This window comes from Nycticebus coucang, chromosome 9 (genome assembly GCF_027406575.1).
Source record: "Nycticebus coucang isolate mNycCou1 chromosome 9, mNycCou1.pri, whole genome shotgun sequence".
Taxonomy (NCBI): domain Eukaryota; kingdom Metazoa; phylum Chordata; class Mammalia; order Primates; family Lorisidae; genus Nycticebus; species Nycticebus coucang.
Genome location: NC_069788.1, coordinates 32,924,296 through 32,944,177, shown reverse-complemented (window position 1 = coordinate 32,944,177; position 19,882 = coordinate 32,924,296). Strand labels below are relative to the sequence as shown.

The 19,882-nt window shown below is 42.7% G+C and overlaps 1 protein-coding gene across 1 annotated transcript; it reads left to right on the top strand.

Moving 5' to 3' along the window:
- Positions 1-6,047: 6,047 nt before the first annotated feature.
- Positions 6,048-19,466, top strand: ANKRD66 (ankyrin repeat domain 66). Its single transcript, XM_053602180.1, has 4 exons — positions 6,048-6,076; positions 11,596-11,770; positions 13,029-13,257; positions 18,942-19,466. The coding sequence occupies exons 2-4, from the start codon at positions 11,608-11,610 to the stop codon at positions 19,138-19,140; spliced, it is 591 nt and encodes a 196-aa protein (XP_053458155.1). The 5' UTR covers positions 6,048-6,076; positions 11,596-11,607; the 3' UTR covers positions 19,141-19,466.
- Positions 19,467-19,882: the final 416 nt, after the last annotated feature.

Here is a 19,882-nt window from a genome sequence, read left to right as displayed (position 1 = left end):
ATTTGTTAATACAGTGTATATCCTTTTTAAAAGCTTTTCTCCACACATATATTGAAATTATTTGTCCTTTTTTAAGGTTCTATTTTCACCTGGCAACACAATACTAACATTTTATCAAGCCAGTAAACCCACATCTACAGCATCAGTTCAAAAGGCTGCTAGTGGAAATTTGGGTTGTTTATAACATTTAATTTTTGCAATGGTACTTCAGTGAATAGCCTTGTAGTTAAAACCCTGCACATGTTTTTAATTGTCCTTGTGATTAATGCCTAGAAATGAATTTTTTGAGTTAGAAAAGATGGGCAATTTTTTTTTCCTTCTCTTTCCCCTTCCTCATAGGTGTCTGTCACCCCCAGAATACATTTTACATTCTTGTGGAAAAATTACTTCTCCAAAAGTGATGGCCTTATCATTATTTTACTTCCTCATTCAGAAACTGTCGGTGTTTTCCATTGCACACAGGGAGAAATCAAGTCCAGACATCCTGACATGACATTTGTGTTCGTCCAGGATCTGGTTGCAACCTCTTTTTCATTCAAATCTCCCAAGTTCAACTCCCTGTATGTTCAGCCATTCCGGACTTTATGCTGTGGCATCCCCTTTGCCTACATAATTCCCACTTTATTGGCCCAGGTCCTGGCAGCAAGCAGGTAGCATGCTCATACTGTATTATTCGATGAGTGTTTAATAAGGGGTCTGTGGACAAAGGAGAAAGAGAACATAGGGAATCCAACAAAGCGTGGTGCAGTCCCTTTATACAGACCACCTGGGAGAGCCCTTAACCCACTGGCCGGAAGGAGCAAGCAGAGAAAATAGGGGTTGGGACCTGGGGAAGTTAACTCTATGGGGAAGAACCTCCCTGACAGGGGCCATGACCTTCACAGCAAACCCATGGCAGCCCAGGGACTAAATATTCCAACCCCATGCTCTATCCACACTCCATTTTCCTGCTGGAAATTATTCAGGCCCAACTGGAAGCCAGCAGCACCAGAGCCTGGGGGTGCCATCCATACAGCTTAGCCTCCCCGAATAATGGAGAGTGGATCTGGCGAGACAGATGGTAGAGTCTGGCACACCTACTGCTCCCTAAATGCCAATCTTAAAGGGCTTTCCTGCCTCTCTTGTTCTCTATCACATGTTATCACACAATACCTTACTTCCTCAACTAGATTAATAGCTCCTTATAGAGAGATGTTTTTTGCACATGTGGTCAAATCCTCAAGAAATCTTTGCTGTGAATTTACCCCCACAAAGGGGCTCTTCAAGGTAAGTGACACAGGACAACAGGTCCATAGAAAAGATGATATGCCTGGACAAGGGCTGCCAGGTAGAAGAGACGTGCATTCACGACAGGAATACAGAGCACTTTTCTAAGTCCCATCCAGGAGTTAGTGTACAGGGCAGTGACACAACATACCTTCTCTGAGAGCTGAGAGGCTGAGAGGACAGCCTCGTCTAGGTCTCACAGTATCTTAAAGGAGCGTGGCACGCCTGGAAATCCTACCCCCAACAAGGAGTTGGGATTCCCCAAACTCCTCCATGGACTGGTACACACCTCCAGCTCATCTGGATCCCAGATCCAGCACCTCCCTCTTCTCCAGTCTGATTGGAGGTGGTCCGAGATGTCATCCCAGGCCTCCTTTCTGACTAGGGGGACCTGTGACAGCCCCTGCAAAGTGTATAGACAGAGGGGGACAAATGATCCAGCATTCCAAAGGGAACCCAACTCTTTGCTTCCCTGTCCCAGATGCAGGCAGCCCTGGGACACCTGTCCACCACCCATCCCACATCTGAGCTGTGTGAGTCACACCGTCAGGCACTGAGTTTGAGCAGTACTCGTACCCTAAATTCTCAATGGGAAGTAGAGAAGTAGAGATACTTTTTCTAAGTATAAGCAAACCCTCTGAGCCTTGGTTTCCTGACCTGCAAACTATCTATAGTTCAGGTTTGGTGTTAGGATTGATGAGATAATATCCACAAAACTCCTAGAATGGTGCCTGAAATACAAAGGCATTTAACAAATATTCCATTCCCTTCCTGCCTCTCTTAGTTTGCAGATCACCATTTTGTGCACCTCACTGTGCATGGTATTACGTCTCTTATACGTAATGGTTTGAAGTTAAAATTGCTTCCATTCCCGGGTGGAGCAATCTTAACTTCAATACCATTTGACTTACCACCTCGGTGTAGCACCGTGGATGAAAACATGGGTGCTGCAGCTAGACTGCCTGGCCTGTTTGATTACTGGCTTTGTATCCTGCTGCGAGTTACTTGATTACTGTGTGCTTCAGTTATCTCTTCTGTAAAGTGGGGATAATAATTGTACCTGCCCACACAATTAAATTCGTTCACATGCATTCAAATGCTCAGAAGAATGCCCGTGTAGTTTTTTTTCTAATCATTTTCTTTAGAACTGGAGTGAGGTAGGAGTGAATCACAGTGTCCTGTGGTCCAGGGGTCAAGAGCAATGAGAAAGCCTGCAAGGGGGTGGCACAGCTGCCCAGCCCATAATTAGTCCCTGAAGAGGCATCACACCGTGTTTAGCTGGGGTGGGGGAGGTGGAGTGGATGAATTACAGCATAGTAGCAGTGTTACTTTGAGTAAATAATGTAATGTCAGAATTTTTAATGTTCTTATCTATAAAATGAGGTTTTGGCTCATCATCTCCAGAGTTCCTTCCTGATCTAAAAATGGCCTTGATCCTATGGAGAAAAGGTTTCTTGGAACTCGCCTCAGCCAGAAATTTTAGTCCCAATGCTTGAGACAATGTGACCAAAATCAATGGCTGACCTATAGATACTGCCCAGGTGGCCTCTGCAGCTTATCACAAAATCAGTGGGAGACTCTGGAACGTAAATATTTGACTTTCATCCACTCACAAGATCACATTGTCAGCACTGAAAAACTTTCATCATAAAACTTGAGTATTCCATTAGCATATCTTACTACTTGCAAAGTACAAATCATTAACTATTTTTATAAGGTCAGGATTTATTTTGGCTTGTTTTTGTATTTATTTTTACTTATTATATTGCCTTGTGTGTTATATCAAAATTATTTTTGATTCAGAATACACCATAATATTTTGTACCTTTGAAGGGCATTTCTTCTTCTTCTTTTTGATATAATGAAGTAGCTCCCTCTTGACTGGTGAGAAGTCCTGGGGCACCTCCCTTTGGTTGCCTCACTCCTTTGGCCGGCTCATGACTTATCAAGAAGCTGCATGTCAGAAACCTGTTATTAGGGGAAGGTGACATGCAAGATGGAGCAAGGGAAACTGAGGCCCTAGATGCATGTGGTTTGCTGGTGGCAATGACAATAACTTCTTAGCAGCTGTTCCTTATCACAAGCTCCTTGAGGGCAGGGCCTGTTCTGTACTCTTCTATCACGCAGCAGATAACGCGATCCATCACGAGTTACTTGACAAGTATTTGTTCAGTGAAATCAAGCTAAGCTGAAACTTTGATGACACTTAGAAAGGGTGATAAGACCCTGAACTCTTTGAGAATGGGGAAGGGGCATCACGTACATGTTTCTGGCTTGGGACAGACATTCATTAAACTCTGCTGTCTTGATGAGGTTGGCTACTTCTCCTACTAACCACACTTCTCCCTTGGCTACTGTGAGGCTCTGTTCTGATTTCCTTTATACCTCCCTGGCTTCTTAATCTCCTTTCTAATTCTTTCTCTGCTACTAGATCTCAGGACCTCAGGGCTTGGGTCTCCCCTCCATAGCTGCTATCCTATGGTTATCTTATATATTCCTATGCTTTTAAATATCACCTATGCTGAGGATGCCAAAATATACATCTTTATCTCAAAATTCACAGAACTCTGGATACCTACGTGAGATATGAATGTCCCACAGGTATATCAAACTTAACACATCAAAACAGAACACCCAATTTGTACTACCCAACCTGGCCCTACCCCTCACTGCCACCACCAAGGTCACCACCTTCCACCAGATTCTTCAAACCAGAAACCCAATGATCTTCCTTGATTCTTCCCTTTCCCTCACTACTCAAGGTTAATCCATCAACAACTCATGTCCATAGTCCCTGCCAAATAACTCTTTTCACTCCCTTCATCTCCAGTGCCACCAGTCTCCAAGTCACCATCCTTTGCTGTCTGGACTTTTACAGTAGTTTCCTCAGTGGTCTCCCAGCTTTCAATTTCCTCTTCCTTTAGTTCATTCCTCACATGACATCCGAAGTAACTTTTCAAGAAAATATAAGTTGCACCATCACTGTCCTTTTTTGTACTTGGAGTAAAAATCCAAAGTCCTTACCATGAAGGACTGAAGGATCAAGTCCGGGCCCCTATTATCTCTTCCTCTTCCACTCGCCCCCAGTTCATAAGACAGCTATGTCCTCCTCTTCTTCATTCCTCATGCAAGGCAAGCTTCTCTCCTCCCTCTGTCCCCATCACCCTCCCAGCTGCTCAGATGCCTGCCTTGTTCTCCTGTGCCATGTCTCAGCTCAAACGTCACCTGTGTCGGTTGTCCATCATCCTCTCCTGGTATTCTCTGCCTGTGCATGGTGTTTGTTCATGGCACTCACACAAGTTCTGACTTTACAAGTTGCATTTGCCTATTGTTTTTTTCCTCTAAGTTATAAGCTCAAAGAAGATAGGAACAATGAGTGTCTTGTTCTTCATAAGGCCTAGTAGAGTTTCTGGCAGATGTGTGGTATATATAGTCAGACCGCATGAAGGAAGCAGGCAGGACGCTGATTGAAAGTACAAGCTTGCAAGAGGTGAGGCTCACCAGAGGTGCGGAAGAGCCTCAAGCAACCTCCACAATGGCTATTGAGAGGATAACAGGTATAGGGAAAGCCCAGTAATGATGTACAGGGGCTATGTGCTTAAGGATCGCCAAGTGTTCTTTTCTCATGTGCTCTTTCCCCACACCCCCACAATGAAGCACCTAAAATGTTTAAGGTTTAACATCTGCTTACTAAGGAGTGGCTGATCTTATCTCTTGCTGGAACACTGAGTCGCTTGGGGGCTTGCCCTCAAGCTACAAGACTTCTCTAGGCTTGCCAGGAGAGCATCCTGCTCCCAGCTGTTTCCTTGGATGTATTAAGAACCGGTGACTGTCCTCGTAAGCATGGTGTCCATTCCCCTACTACATATATTTTGGAATATATATACATCGTTGTAAATTTTATATTTATATATATTTACATAGTTGTAAATTTTAAATTGTACGTGAACTTTATGATCATTCTGTATATATATGTGTGTGTGTGTACGTGTGTATATGTGTGTGTGTATGAAGAACGGAAGAGAGAGAAATAGATGGTGACTGAGGGGAGTAGAAGGAGAGAGATAAAGAGAAATGGATGGAGGAGGAAGGATAGGAGCGAGGTAAAGAGAGAGGAAGAAAAGAGGGTGGAAAAAGGAGAAGGAGGAAGAAGGAAAATGTCTTGTAGGCCAGCATTGCCGTGAACGTAGTAGATGTTTGCTTAGAGCAAGGGGCAAAAATGGAGGTGAGGAGAAAACAGGGATTTTTTATTGGCGTTTTTCTTTTTAAGTATCCACCCTATTTCAAATGTTTTATAAATTATTTCAGCTAACCATCTGTAATAGCCCTGAGAGATGTTAAAATTTTATTTTATTGAAAAAGAAAAAAGAAGCTCTGCAACATTAAGGAACTTGCCCAGCTTCTCACAGCTGGTTCTGAATGTGAAGGCCCCTCTTGTCCTGTCTCCGTGATTCCACAGGGGCCAAACGTCCCCTATGCACAGTCGGTTACTAAACAGCTTACCTCCTGCACAGTCTTGTGTGGACTGGCAATTATTGGTTACTTTTTAAATTTTAGTTCTTTTTCTTCAAATGCTATTTGAAAGAACCTGTCAATGACCAGCACATTTGGGCTAAAAAAGAAGAATGGAATTGCGGAAGAGTTAGGATGTGACAGAGGGGCAGACCCACCCCACCAGACGGAGAAGCTGCAGTTGATTGGCAGGCTTTCATGAGGAAGGAGGGGTCTGTTTCCATGGTGTGAACACAACAACACTCCTGACAGTTAAGACGCCTGCCAGGGCAGAGCTCCTTGGATTTCACGGGAGACAGTAAGTATTTTTTACATTACCCTCTCTTATTTACTATAGTTATAATCGACCATTCGTATTTATCAGGACTTATATTTGCTGACTGCTTTGCAAACTGAGATACATATACTAGAAAGATAGAAAGTCAAGTGTAACTAAGCAAAGTCACAAGGATTTATATAAAAGAAAGTTTGCTACATTTTAGTAGTCAGTGATAGGCTAGTGAGTATACATATTTTTTGCAAGAGCTTTTCTCGTATCATAGAAAGCCTCTGATTAAGTGATTGAGTTTCAAAAAGCAGCTTTATTAGAATATAATTTACATACCCCAAAATTGAATTCATGTAAAGTACACAATTCATATGGTGCCTCTTACAAGGATACATGTGAAATTTACTAAATGTAGACTATAAATCTTAACACAATAACCAAGAGGGTGCCGTGAAGGCTATGTTAACCAGTCTGATGAAAATATTTCAGATTGTATATGAAACCAGCACATTGTACTCCACGATTGCATTAATGTACACGGCTATGATTTAATAAAAAAATAAATAAAGTGAACGATTCAGTGGGTATTTTAGAGTTGTGAAATCAGCCCCTACCATGATCTAACCTGAGAACATTTCCTCACCCCCAAAAGGAATCCTGCCCTTACTAGCAGTCACACTTCCACCCCACTTCCAGCCCTCGGCAGCTAATAATCTACATTCTGTCTCTATAGATTTGTTTATTCTGGGCACTCCACACACGGGGACACAGACAACATGTGCCTTCTGTGACTCATTTCTTTCACTTGGCATGTTTCAAGGTTCATCCATAAAACATGCACCTGTACTTCATTCCTTTTTTATCACTAAATAATATTCTGTTACATGGAATTCTCAAATTTTATTTATCCATTCATCCACTGATGGACACTTGGGATGTTTCCACCTTTTGCCTGTTATGAATGATGCCATAAACATCCATGTCAAGCATGTGCTTCTAGTCTCTTGTGCATACTTTCCAACTTCAAAACTTACTACAAAGCTAGAGGAACCAACATTGTGTGTCAGATATACAGAGCAAGGGAATGGGGTTGAGGGTCTGGAAACAAACACTTGTATGCTCAATTGTGTCCTGACAAGTGTGCCATGTATAATGGCCAACACAAAATGGATCACAGACCTACATATAAGACTTAAAACTGCAAAATTCTTAGAGGAAAACACAGGAATACGTCCTTGTGAGGCAGAGAACCAAGTTCATTGTTACATCCACTTGCCTCAGCACAATTTGCTGAAAAGACTGTTCTTTTCGCATTGAACAGTCCTGGCACGCTTCTTGGAAGTAGGAAGTATGAGTCCTCTAAGTATGAGTCGTTCTTTTCCAAGACTGTTTTGGCTATTCTGGGTCCCTTGCATTTCCATACGATGTTTTAGGATCAACTTTTTCATTTTTCTGGAAATAAATTGTGATGAAAACTTCTAGTTGAATTGCAACTCATCCATGGGAAGTTGTGGAATCTCCTTGGTATGAACTCATATGTGGGACAAATGGAGTTGGTTGAAGGCGTGTATAAAAGACAGACAAAAAGGCTTCCATACAGCAATTCTAAAACGGTTTTGTTTTTAGTGACATGCTCAGATTGCAAATGATCTAGTGTTTTTGTTTACCATTTTGTCCTTGATCAAATACTTCAGTGTAGGAGTTTTCTATCAAAACGAATTTTTTTTTTTTTTTTTTTTTTTGGTGTAGTTTTTGGCCGGGGCTGGGTTTGAACCCACCACCTCCGGCATATGGGACCGGCGCCCTACTCCTTGAGCCACAGGTGCCGCCCTCAAAAACAAATTTTAATAGTAGAATTCAGTCTATGCTATCTTCTCCCTTATCTAACATAGTACATAGCTCCTGTTCACACTGGAGATTCTGAATGCTTTGAGGCTGAGGCCCAGACATCTATATTTTTAAAAGCCTGATAGTGATTCTCATGTAGTTTTGAGAATCAGCTGCTACGTCCTGACTCCCTCCTCAGGTCTCCAATCTTGCTCCCAACCAGACCATCCCCTACCTTTCAGCCCCGGGAGAGAGATTGCTTCTCAAAGCCTTGTGAAGGGAATAGTAGCTGCTCTGGGAACTTCTCACAAATGCAGAATCTCGGGCCCCATCAAGACCTACAAAGTCAGAACCTATATTTTAGCACATGATTTATATACCCCAGATCTGACTCACCCCACTTTTGAATGGCACCGCAGGAGGCTGTGAGATTCCCAGAAGCAAGCCCGCAGCACCCTCTGCCCCATCCACTCCCAGCACTTGCCCCTGCGGCCCACAGCTGTGCCTGGACGCTGTCAGGGCCCTCTTTCTGGGCACCACCTGCACACTGGGGACTCTGCTGTTAGCACCTGCTGGGACCAAGAAGTGGAATCTCAGTATGGGAGTCGTGATTCTGGGACTTGCATCTGGCCACCTGTCAACTTGAGATAGCCTCTCCAGGAGGAGGGATTGCTGGCTGGGATCTGGGTGTCACCAGGGCAGACAATGAAACTTACCATACTGCCTCAGGACTGCACTCTTTGTCTCAGAATGTCTCCAGCTGACGGTTACTGGGCATAGGTGGGGTGGGGGGCCTGGGGCACTGATCTACCCCAGGAAAATGGGGCAAGGTGGGGCAGGAGTTTTCTCTCCTGTTAAGTTCCTACATAACAGCCTCGATTTTGCTTCTTGGCATAAAAATATCTACTATTTGTCCTTTTGCAGAAAGAGGTTGGTCAACCGTTGATCTCCACATTGAAGTTGGAACTATTTGCATTTTGCTGTGTGTGCCTGTCTGAGCTCGGGAGCGTCTATCACTCTCAGTCGCCAGGATGTCACTGACCCATCCCTTGGGACCCAGCTTAGGTCACTTTAAGAAGAAAGCTCCTTTTAGTGTCCAGTCTTCCACAAAGACTCTTTCTCTCTGTGCCCCGGGCGCTTAGGGCACTGCATTCTAATTATGTTTCCTTTTCTCGTTCTCCTTCCAGGGCCTTTCTCACATTTCAATGTACATCAGACTCACCTGAGTTTCAGATTCAGCAGGTCTGGGGTAGAGCCCAAGAATTTGCCTCTCTAACAAGTTTCTTCAGCTATTGCTGCTGGTGGTCACAGTCGGTAGCAGGGACTCCAGCTCTTTCGCCATCTCAACTTAAACCTTAAGACTGAAGAGGCATCACCAGCGGCTTCTTCTCAAGTGGCTCTGTCCCCACTCTTGTTTTCTGTCTCAGCTCCTTATTTATTTATATCAGCAGTTCCCAAATATTTGGTCCTAGGAATTCTTTACACTCTTAAAAATTATCAAGAACTCCAGAGAGTTTTTATTTGGGTTGTAGCTGTCAATATCACTCTATTAGAAATTAAAACAGAGAAAAAAATTAGATGTTGATTAGTTCACTTAAAAACTATAATAAACTCATTGCACCATAATCTATATTAGTTAATTTCATAATTTTTATGAAAATAACTTTATTTTCCAAAACAAAAGTAATGTGAAGAGTGGCGTTGGTTTACTCCATGCCTCCCTCAATTTCTTTAATACCTGGTTAATAGAAGACGACTGAGTTCTCTCATCTGCTTCCGCATTTAGTTTGTTGTTTTGTTGAAGTATATACAGGAAATCTGGCTTTATGCACACACACACACACATGTTTATATATATGAAGCTGGAAAAGGGAGTAGTCTTTTTAGTTAATTGTGGATATTCTTTTTTTTTCTTTTTTTTAATTTTTTTATTAAGTCATAGCTGTGTACATTGATATGATCATGGGGCATCATTCACTAGCTTCACAGACCGTTTGATACACGTGGATATTCTTCTGTGATACTACACCAAAATTGGACAAGTGGCAGTGTCTTAAAGTTTAGTTCTCAGATATTTGCATTTGTTTGCTTGGCGAGAATCAGGCCAATAGATATGGCTAAGTTGTTTACAGCCAGGGAGGTTATTAGTTGGCACAAGTAAGGATAACACTGGGAAAAAATAGTTCCCAAAGCAGTGTGTCCCTGAGCAAGGAGGCTGGGCTCTGTTTATAGACAAAGGGTGATGAGGTGTGATCTGATTGGATCTTGCAATGAAGGTGCTGGTGTGATTTGACTGGATCCTACCATGGGGTGTCTCCTTCATAATTCAGCCCCCATTCCTTCGTTCAAGCACTGAGGCTCTGCTGGTGGTTGAAGGCTTGATTCATCTGGGCATGCTCAGGTTACAGGACCTTTAACCTGAGGGACCATGGCAACTGAAAAACAACTCACAATTTTGTTACATAAAAGTTGAGCCAGATTGGCCTGATGTGGTTATGACTGCAATGTGGAATCTGAAATAATATCAGTGCATTTTCTATACTCTGTTCAAGTAAAATCCATTGGTCTATCACAAATAGATCTTTTTACCCATGCATTTTTGTAATATCCTATACTTATAGGCCACCATTCGTGAGGATGTCAGTCAGCAGGCTTTATGAAGGAAGAGTGGAAAGAACACTTCTTAGGAGCCAGCTGGAACATTTCAATCCTGATACTACCACTTACTAATCGTCCCACCTTAAGAAAGTTATTTAATATCTCTGGGCCTCAGTCTATTCATCTATATAATGGGAGAATAGTCATGGGATGGTGATTATTTTTCAAATGATGGCACATTTTATTATAGGATATCTTAAAATAACATTTATCTAATCATGTAATAAAAGGTAAATATTTAATGAAAATAATGCTAATTTTTCCATTTAGGATGGCCCTATGAAAGTGGCTTGTTTTGTTTTGATTTGTTTGTAACTGTGTCTGTGTGGTGAACAGCATGACTACTACCCCAGTTTGCATCACCGCCTTGTTTTACGCTCAGGCACCAGCTGTTTTCTATACCATTTCTTTTAAACCATCAGGACAATTGTCAACACAGCAAACAAGGCCAGTAACATTTTAATATGATGAAAATAGTTCAGATCCCCTGGAAGAGCCCCAGAGATCTCCAAGGTCTATAGAACATTAGTTTGAGAACTACTAGTTTATGGCAAGTATTAGTAACTATTTTTAGCTATTTATTTGTGTGTTTTCATCTTTTCATCTCCCCAACTAGTGTATTAATAGTCTTTCATTGCTTTACAGCACCTGCTCTGTATCCAGTATAAACTTTTCATGTAGATTGACACTTTTGCAACAAGCCTGCAGAGTGTGCTTCTTCTACAAATAAAACAGTTAAGATGTAACTATACCATTATCTTAAGGTAACACTACTAGAACTTTGAGGTAAGAATAAGAAACAGCACTGGAAGCAAGTTTGAGGCCAGATAGCAGAGTGTTAGCCCAGGAGTTTAGACAGAATTCTGTAGGTATCAGTAGTTTGGGGGGAGAGACTGGCACGCACTAATCACGATAGCTAAGACCTAAGTACGTACTCAGCAGAGCACACATCGGTATCAACCTACCTGCAGCCATGAGGCTGGAAAGAAAACGATACAGAAGTCCATGGGCCCATTAAATAAAGGATTGTGCAGAATTTCCTAAGTGACTTGTCTCCCCCACAGTTCTTTTCTGTCATGGAGTTGGCCAAAATGTCAGACATGACAAAGCTCCACCAAGCTGTGGCTACAGGGGACTATAACTTAGTGAAAAAGATTTTGAAGAAAGGTCTCTGTGACCCAAACTATAAAGATGCAGACTGGAATGACCGGACCCCACTTCACTGGGCTGCAATCAGAGGTGAGTGGGCAACGCCCAGGTCAAGCCCTCCTTCTGAGGCCACCATTCATGAGGATGTCAGTCAGCAGGCTTTATGATGGAAGAGTGAAAAGAACACTTCTTAGGAGCCAGCTGGAACATTTCAATCCTGATACTACCACTTACTACTAATTGTCCCACCTTAAGAAAGTTATTTAATATTGTTGGGCCTCAGTTTATTCATCTGTATAATGGGGGCAGGAATGCTACCTTGGAGTACTATGATGGGAATTCAGAAAGAAAGGCAGTGGGTGCACAGTGCCTAGCACATAGTCTGCTCTCAGTTGATATTAACCCTTTGCCCTCTCCACCTCTACCAGGAATGAAACATCATGGAGAAGAGTAGAGACTTTGTCTCATTCATCATGGAATCCCCTTGCCTAGCATGGCTCAGTTACAGAATTGGAGGAGGATAGTTGCCAAAACTCAGCCAATGGGCTTGTTGAGGGCTTTGGCATAGAATATCACTGAAGAATGTTAAGTAACAATGTTTTATAGTCAACTCTGCTTTTTCAAACTTTGTTTTGACTCCTGTGTGGAGAATGGGTTGGGTAGGAGAAAGCCCAGCTGAGAGATATTAGTTGGAATATTTTTGCAGGATTCTAAGTTCTAAAGCACCTTTTAGTAAGCATTTGCAATGTGCTAGGTATTATGCTGTGCACCTAATGTCTGTGATTTAATTTGTACTCCACAAGGATTCAATGAGGAATATCCTTAATTTACAAAGGAAGAAAATGAGCCTTAGACATTTGTTTTTTGTCCGAGGTGCCACTTTTCAGGAAGTGGTATTCTCAGGATATGAACTCACATCTGTCCACCAGAAAGCCTGTGCTCTTAGCCTCTGCTTACTGTAATGTAAGTGGGACTTAAAAAATATTCATTTTTGAAGTCAGCATTGAGACTGACTAAAGCATAATGAGTCTTTGCAATAGACAAAGAGGAAAGCAAGATTCTGCGGCAGGGCCTGAGACAGGGGATGGGGCAGAGGAGCCTCCTGGGAGGAGTGCTGGGGACTCTGGGAGAGCTCAGGTTCCAGGTGGGGCAGGGTTCATGGGGTGAGGGTCAAGCATGGAGTCTGGTAAGAAGGGGCAGAAGTGGGGAGGGCTGATGATAGGAAATTGGAGGCTCTTCATAGGCAAACGTTTCCCCTTCTGTTGTGTTACCTAGATTGGCCCTGCTCTCAGGCCACCATAGGCATTTTTATCCTTTGCTCATCCTGTTTCTTCTTGGCACATATCAGGGCAAATGGACGTGGTGCACCTCCTGATAGAATATGGAGCCAGGCCCTGCCTGGTAACAGATGTAGGCTGGACCCCAGCTCATTTTGCTGCCGAGTCAGGCCATCTGAATGTCCTCAGAACTCTCCATGCATTGCACGCAGCCATCGACGCCCCAGACTTCTTTGGTGACACCCCAAAGAGGATTGCACAGATCTATGGGCAGAAAGCCTGTGTGGCATTTCTGGAGAAGTAAGTTTAATTTTTTCTTTTATCTATATAAGGAGTAGAGAAACAGGAGTCTATGATCAAGGTCTCAGCTGACACACTGATCTAAGGTGAATGAAAATGAAATGAGGAAATCTAGACAATGGACTATTATTTTTATTGATATTTTAGATGAGTTATTAATATTGATCTCTTGTTTAGATTATACAAAAATGATCTCAGATAACAGAGTTGAGAGATCAAGTTTAAATATGGGACATGGTACAAGAATCATGACCTCTGTCAGCTTTTCAAAAGGAATTCAAAGTGCGTGGCTTTATGCAAGTCAAATCACCTTCCTGCCCCTCAGTTTCCTCATATTTAAAAAGATGCCACTTTATTACACTTTTTCTATTTTTAAGGAACTTTCTATCTTTAAAAACTTCTATGTTCATCTATGAACCCTCTACCTATCCACACCTCAAAGATAAGAACTTGTCTACCATTTGCTCATTTTACCAAACATTTGAACATAATTAGATACCGGTTATGTATGTAAAAGGCATATGTCTGAGAGGGATGGAAGTGAAATTTAGTAATAATTTTATTGGGTCAACAAGTAATTTATGCAAGAAAAAGTAGACTAAGGGAGGGGGGCGTCCTTGGTTGGAAACCAAATGAGACAGACAGGGAATCTATCTGGAGGGGCGGTTCATGGCAGGAGATGAGGGTGACAGTGAAATGTCCTCCTGAGAACTTCAAAATATGGTTATCTTCAGAATGTTAAATTAATAAGATCTTTGTCTGTGATGAGATTGGTTATATGTAGAAGTAACCCAAAGACCCTCTCGTGAAAGTGATACATCACATGAAAAATATCCAAAATCACAGATCAGGAGATTTGGGGAGTAAAGAGGCGGAATCTTGCTGGAGTCCTGACTCACAGACTCTCTTCTCCCCAGTTTCTGCTGTTACCCCTACATTCAGTCACCTCCGTTGGTTGTGGGCCTCAGCATCAGCAGATGCTGATGTTCTCTGAACTTTTAAAAACTCAGAGCTCCCTCGTTTTATCAGTTCCTGGGTCACCACACAGGTCTTTGAATTCATCAAGATCTTTTGTCACTATTGATACACTATTCGTTTCACTGTCTGGATGGCAGGAGGGAATTAGTGAAACCTTCAGGCAGGCGATAGACTTGGAGAAAAAGAAGCTGGATGACAAAAGATCTTGATGAATCCAGACAGTGTGCTACACTATTCGTTCCACTCTCTTCCTGCCAGTCTTAACTCCCCAACCCTTGCTTCTTCTGCAGAATGTATCCCAGAGTCCCCACCCTTGGATACATTTTGTTGTCCCCACTTCTGTGCCTGGTCAGCTAGAGACATCTCCACAGTAAGTCGACGGATATTCCCAGAAGTTGTGTGATTTCCATCTGTAGCAGAGCCCTGAGAGCAGATGAGCTATCTTTCCTCTCCTGCTCTCCTTGACAATTCCAAGTCCTTATACACCTCAGCCTCTCAGCGGTAAACCTTCTGCTTCAGAGAGAATATTGAAGCCAAGCAGGGCACATTTTCAACCCCTACATCTATAGATTTTTATATACACCAATATCAATCCCTTCTTGACTTCCTGTCCCTGTGAAAAGCATTATCCCTCCATATCGACCCCTGATCCCACCTTTTATGTCCTCCACAAGACCATCATTCATGTATTCTTTGTTGTATTTTTATTATTTCTCCTGTAATTTCATTTTTTCTATTCCTTCCCCTAACTTCCTTTTGGTGTGTGGTCATGTTCAGATAGATTCTATTAAACATACAAACTGTTAAAGGCCCCCTAACTTCTTCCATGCATTTATTCTTCCCTACATTTCTAAGCTACTTAAAGGTTAATCTGCACAATTGTCTTTACTTTCTCACCTCTTGCTCACTTTTTAGATTTCTTTTCCCCATCCTTGTACTGAATCAGCTCTCCCCCAAGTTACCAGCGAGCTCCTTGTTGCTAAATCAATGGACTCTTCTCAATACACATCTTACCTCTACTTCCAGCATTTGATATTTCTGAAACTCTTCTCTTTTTTTATCTGATGCTACTTTCTTTTAGTTTTCCTTCTAGCTCTCTGATCCTATCTCATGTTTTTAAATACACATATGCTTTTCCTAAGAGTGAATCTCATGATTGATTCTTGCATGCCTTTTAGATGCTGAAATTCCTCATGGTCCTATCTTTGGCTGTCCTCTACTGACTTTTCCTGAGTAATCTCAACCCTTCCCTAGTGTCTTCTGTGGGTGGAAGAACATGAGATATGATCTCAGTCTAACAGAAGCAGAGGAGGAGTGCCCTCTCCCCAATATTAGGAACTTTATTACCATGGAAAGTTGGCAGGCAGTGATGAGTAGAAAAAAAAACAAATGTCAATCACATAATGTGGGACTCATTTCTATAATACTAACTAGAATTTCTCACTAGGAACTTCCCCTCTGACAGAGGGTTTAGGCAAGGGTGTCCAGCCTTTTCTTTTTTTCTCTTTTTTTTTTCATTGGAAGAATAAGAGTTGTCTTGGGCCACACATTAAATACACAAACACTAGTGAAAGCTGATTAGCAAAAAAAGGTCTGCACATACTTCTTGTGATAGCTGACATCATAGATAAGCAAAGAAAGTCCTCATAAACTCAGCATGTAGCGTGCAGGCTCCAGGTTGGACACCACCAGTAGAGAGAAGAATCCTTGAATTGGGGGAAATTAATCTGGACCTTGAAAGATAGCTAAGATGTGGCTAATGGAAGAGAGAGAAAAACTATTGATTAGGAGTGAAGGCACCAACTTGGAAGGCCAGACATAGGTGGTATGTCCATGTGAGGAGGTGGAGAGATTGGGGATGGACAGTGGAGAGGTGATTGGGCTGGCTAAACAGAGCATTCACTCATGGTAGAGAGGAACAGAGGTTAAGGGTGGGAGGGGATGGGTGGCCACATGAGCCTGGCAAGCAGCTGAGTGTGAACTCATCAGGGGACTGAGAAGCTGGACTTGATCAATGCCTTGGGAATTGACTCAGGTGGCGGGGTGGGTGCCAGAGGTGGGTGTAGGGAGAGTGAAGACAGACTTCAGGTAAGGAGATCACTTATGGAATTTTGTAAGAATTCATGTTGTACATGAGTTCTTGGGCAAGGAAGATGAAGAAAAAGGACATAGGAGAATTCAAAAGATGTGTAAGACAGCATTTCATACTTTTCTGATATCCTGGGGATCATTGTGGGCCACTTCAGCTTTCAGCCTCCCCACTTGAGAAACCACTCGTTCAGCAAATGCTTTTGAGTCCTACTATGTGCCTGTCTTTGAGTAAGACACTAAAAAGGGCCTAAAGATAAATCAGATACAGGGCTGGACATCAAGAAATTCCCTGTCTAGGAGAGGAAATCACCACAATAAATCACACACATACAAGACGGAGAGGAACAAGGCAGTGGGGATGCTCTGTGGTGTGAAGATTAAAAGGTCAGATTTGGGAGGAGTGGTGAAGGTCAAGCAGGTTAGCTGTACTTTGAATGGACCACGCTTTTTTTTTTTTTTATTGTTGGGGATTCATTGAGGTTACAATAAGCCAGGTTACACTGATTGCATTTGTTAAGTAAAGTCCCTCTTGCAATCATGTCTTGCTCCCAGAAGGTGTGGCATGCACCAAGGCCCCGCCCTCTCTGTCCTTCCCTCTCTCTGCTTTTCCTTCCCCCCCATAACCTTGTCATTAATTGTCCTCATATCAAAATCGAGTACATAGGATTCATGCTTCTCCATTCCTGTGATGCTTTACTAAGAATAATTGGACCATGCTTTTTTATAATGGTTTGCACTTGAGATGCTATATGACCTGCCCATGCTATCTGTCAGGGCCCTGCCCCAAGAGCAGCATCTGCTGAGACCTGTGGAAACTGGTGGCGATCAACTGAAGAAATATAGAGTTAGAAGCAACGGTAAAGAAAGACACAAGAAGTAGAGTAGAATTAAAAGCGGGAGCTCAGGGATCCATTGCCCATAGAATTCCGGCAATGGCCTGGAGTGTTTGCTCCACTCTGATTTTATTGCAGTGTATTTGCCCAGAAGGTTAGGATGAGGGAGGGATCAAAGATGTCAGCAGTTTCTGGGATTGATCATATCAGCTTCTATTGTTATTATAATTAATCTTAAGGGTGGCCTTCAGTAATCTGAAATCTGAGCCTTGTATTGGGAGAGCCTCCTGCTTGAGTCACACACACAGATTTCTAGGGAGGTGTTACGCGCCACTAGTAAACTGCTATCAACATTAATCTCCTCTGAGGGATCAGTGGGAGGGAAGCATTTTCCTCCCATCACCACCACAGAGGATTTTCCTCTGCAAAAAGGGATATAAGCTCTTCTACCCATATCTCAGAGCTGGAGCTACTCCCTTGGTCCATGCCCCAGGCAAATGCAAATCTCCATAATGGGTATCTGCTTTTGCCTGTACAAGATACAAGATACAACCCCAGAAGATGTATGTTTTTTTAGGACTTGCCATAGCCTCTTCTATGACCATTTTTGTCCTCGGAAGGCTCACAGACCCAGCAGGTGTTTGTAAGCTGTATCCCCAACAGGCTAGAATCTCAGAAAAGGCAAGAAGCTTGATACCAATGGCTAGCTTAAAAGTAAACTAGCTGACTTTTCTTTGTTCCGACTCCCTCAACTTACTTTTTAGTTTTCCTCTTTTTCTGGGGGTGCTTTCCTTTGCCAAGAATGGGGTCTTCAGTCCCCATTCTCCAGGCACTATCAATTATCCTTTCAGATTCCATTTGTTCTCATGTTGGTTCAGATTTTATCTCTACGAAGTGACCTTGATCAATGGTTTTAAACAAGTTGTGTACTCACTTTTGGCCTCATATACAAAGCTTCCTATTGCCCATGTGTGTATGATTATCTATTATCCATCAATCTATCTACAATTATCTGTTTTTTTTTTGTTTGTTTGTTTGTTTGTTTTTGAGATAGAGTCTCACTTTATTGCCCTCGGTAGAGTCCCGTGGTGTCACACAACTCACAGCAACCTCTAACTCCCGGGCCTAGGCGATTCTCTTGCCTCAGCCTCCCCAGTAGCTGGGACTACAGGCGCCCGCCGCAAAGCCTGGCTACTTTTTTGTTGCAGTTTGGCCGGGGCCAGGTTTGAACCTGCCACCCTCAGTATATGGGGCTGGCACCCTACCCACTGAGCCACAGGAGCCACCCTACAATTATCTGTATTTTTACATAATCTATCCCTACATATAACACATATGTAATTATGAGTGATTTTTATTTTCTTCCTTATGTTTCTGTACTTTTAGATTTTATACAAAGAACATACCTCATTCTTATATTTAGGAAAAATACAATTAAAAACAAATTATGGCAACAGCTCCCAACAGTACACAGGCTGCTTTATAAATGTGAACACTTTAAGAATTAGCAGCATCTCCTTCAAGCTCAGTGACTGTCTTTGAGTCTATGTAGTGTTAATAGCCTTCTTGGGTCACATCATTTTTCTTTCCCTCTAACTAGTTCTTTTAGTGTATGAGAACCTCCTTACATGTAGACTGGGTAATGTTCAAACTTGGCCTCCTTCCTTCTGCACCAGACAGCAGAATTGCCACAGGGGTGTGCAGCATGCAGGAAGACAGGCTGGGTCCGGGCTGGGTTGGGCTCCCCTCTACACGTTCAGAAGCTGCCCTCTTCTCTCCTAGGGCTGAGCCCGAGTGCCAGGACCACCGCCGTGCTGCCCTGCAGAAGGGGCTGCCTCTGGATGACCGGGATGGAGACTGGGAGGCCAAGAAAAGGGAACTGGAGCTGTCTCTTCCCTCCCCAAATCAAAACACTAATAACAAGAACAAGAAAAGCCCAGGCCGCACCAGGCCCACCCATACCAAGAAGAGGAGAGCGTGAGAGCAACTTGAACACAGGATTTCTGCAGGCACGTGAGATTATCATGTGACTTTACTCATGAGCCCTTGCCCAGGTAGCTTCTGCCAGAAGGGCTTGACAGTCATTCTGTTTGAAAGTCTTGCTTGGGTACTCTTTACAGGGATGGCTGTTTCCTTCCTAAAACCTGCTGTCCACAAGAATTACCAGGACGGGACAAAAGCTGCTGCTTTTTGTCACCAGTGATTTGCATCTCCTGACCCTCCTTCCCTTACCAGCACAGAATTTCAGAGGATAAGAAGATAGTTCTCCTGAAGAAACTTGATTTTTCTCAATGTTAAAAAAAAGTAAAAATATGGGCGGCACCTGTGGCTCAGTGAGTAGGGCGCCGGTCCCATATGCCGGAGGTGGCGGGTTCAAACCCAGCCCCGGCCAAAAAAAAAAAAAAAAAAGTAAAAATAAAAATCTCAGACTTTGTCAATATCATCATAAGTCAATCTAGGAAAAAAATTATTTGTTGTCACATGACCAAGCAAAGAAGTAAACAAACGCATCTTCCAGTGTCTAGCTATTTCTTCCTTTGTGGGTAGGAGCCTACAATCCCAGCATGGAAATTTTTATCCATGATCATCTCTGCATAGGAGCAGTCTCGGTAATAAACCAGCTCAGTGAGAAATAACTAGAAACCCCTAACTTCGTTTCATTCCACCCTATATAACTAATGAGAGATAATGTAAAATCATGAAACATGTCATTATAGGCTACT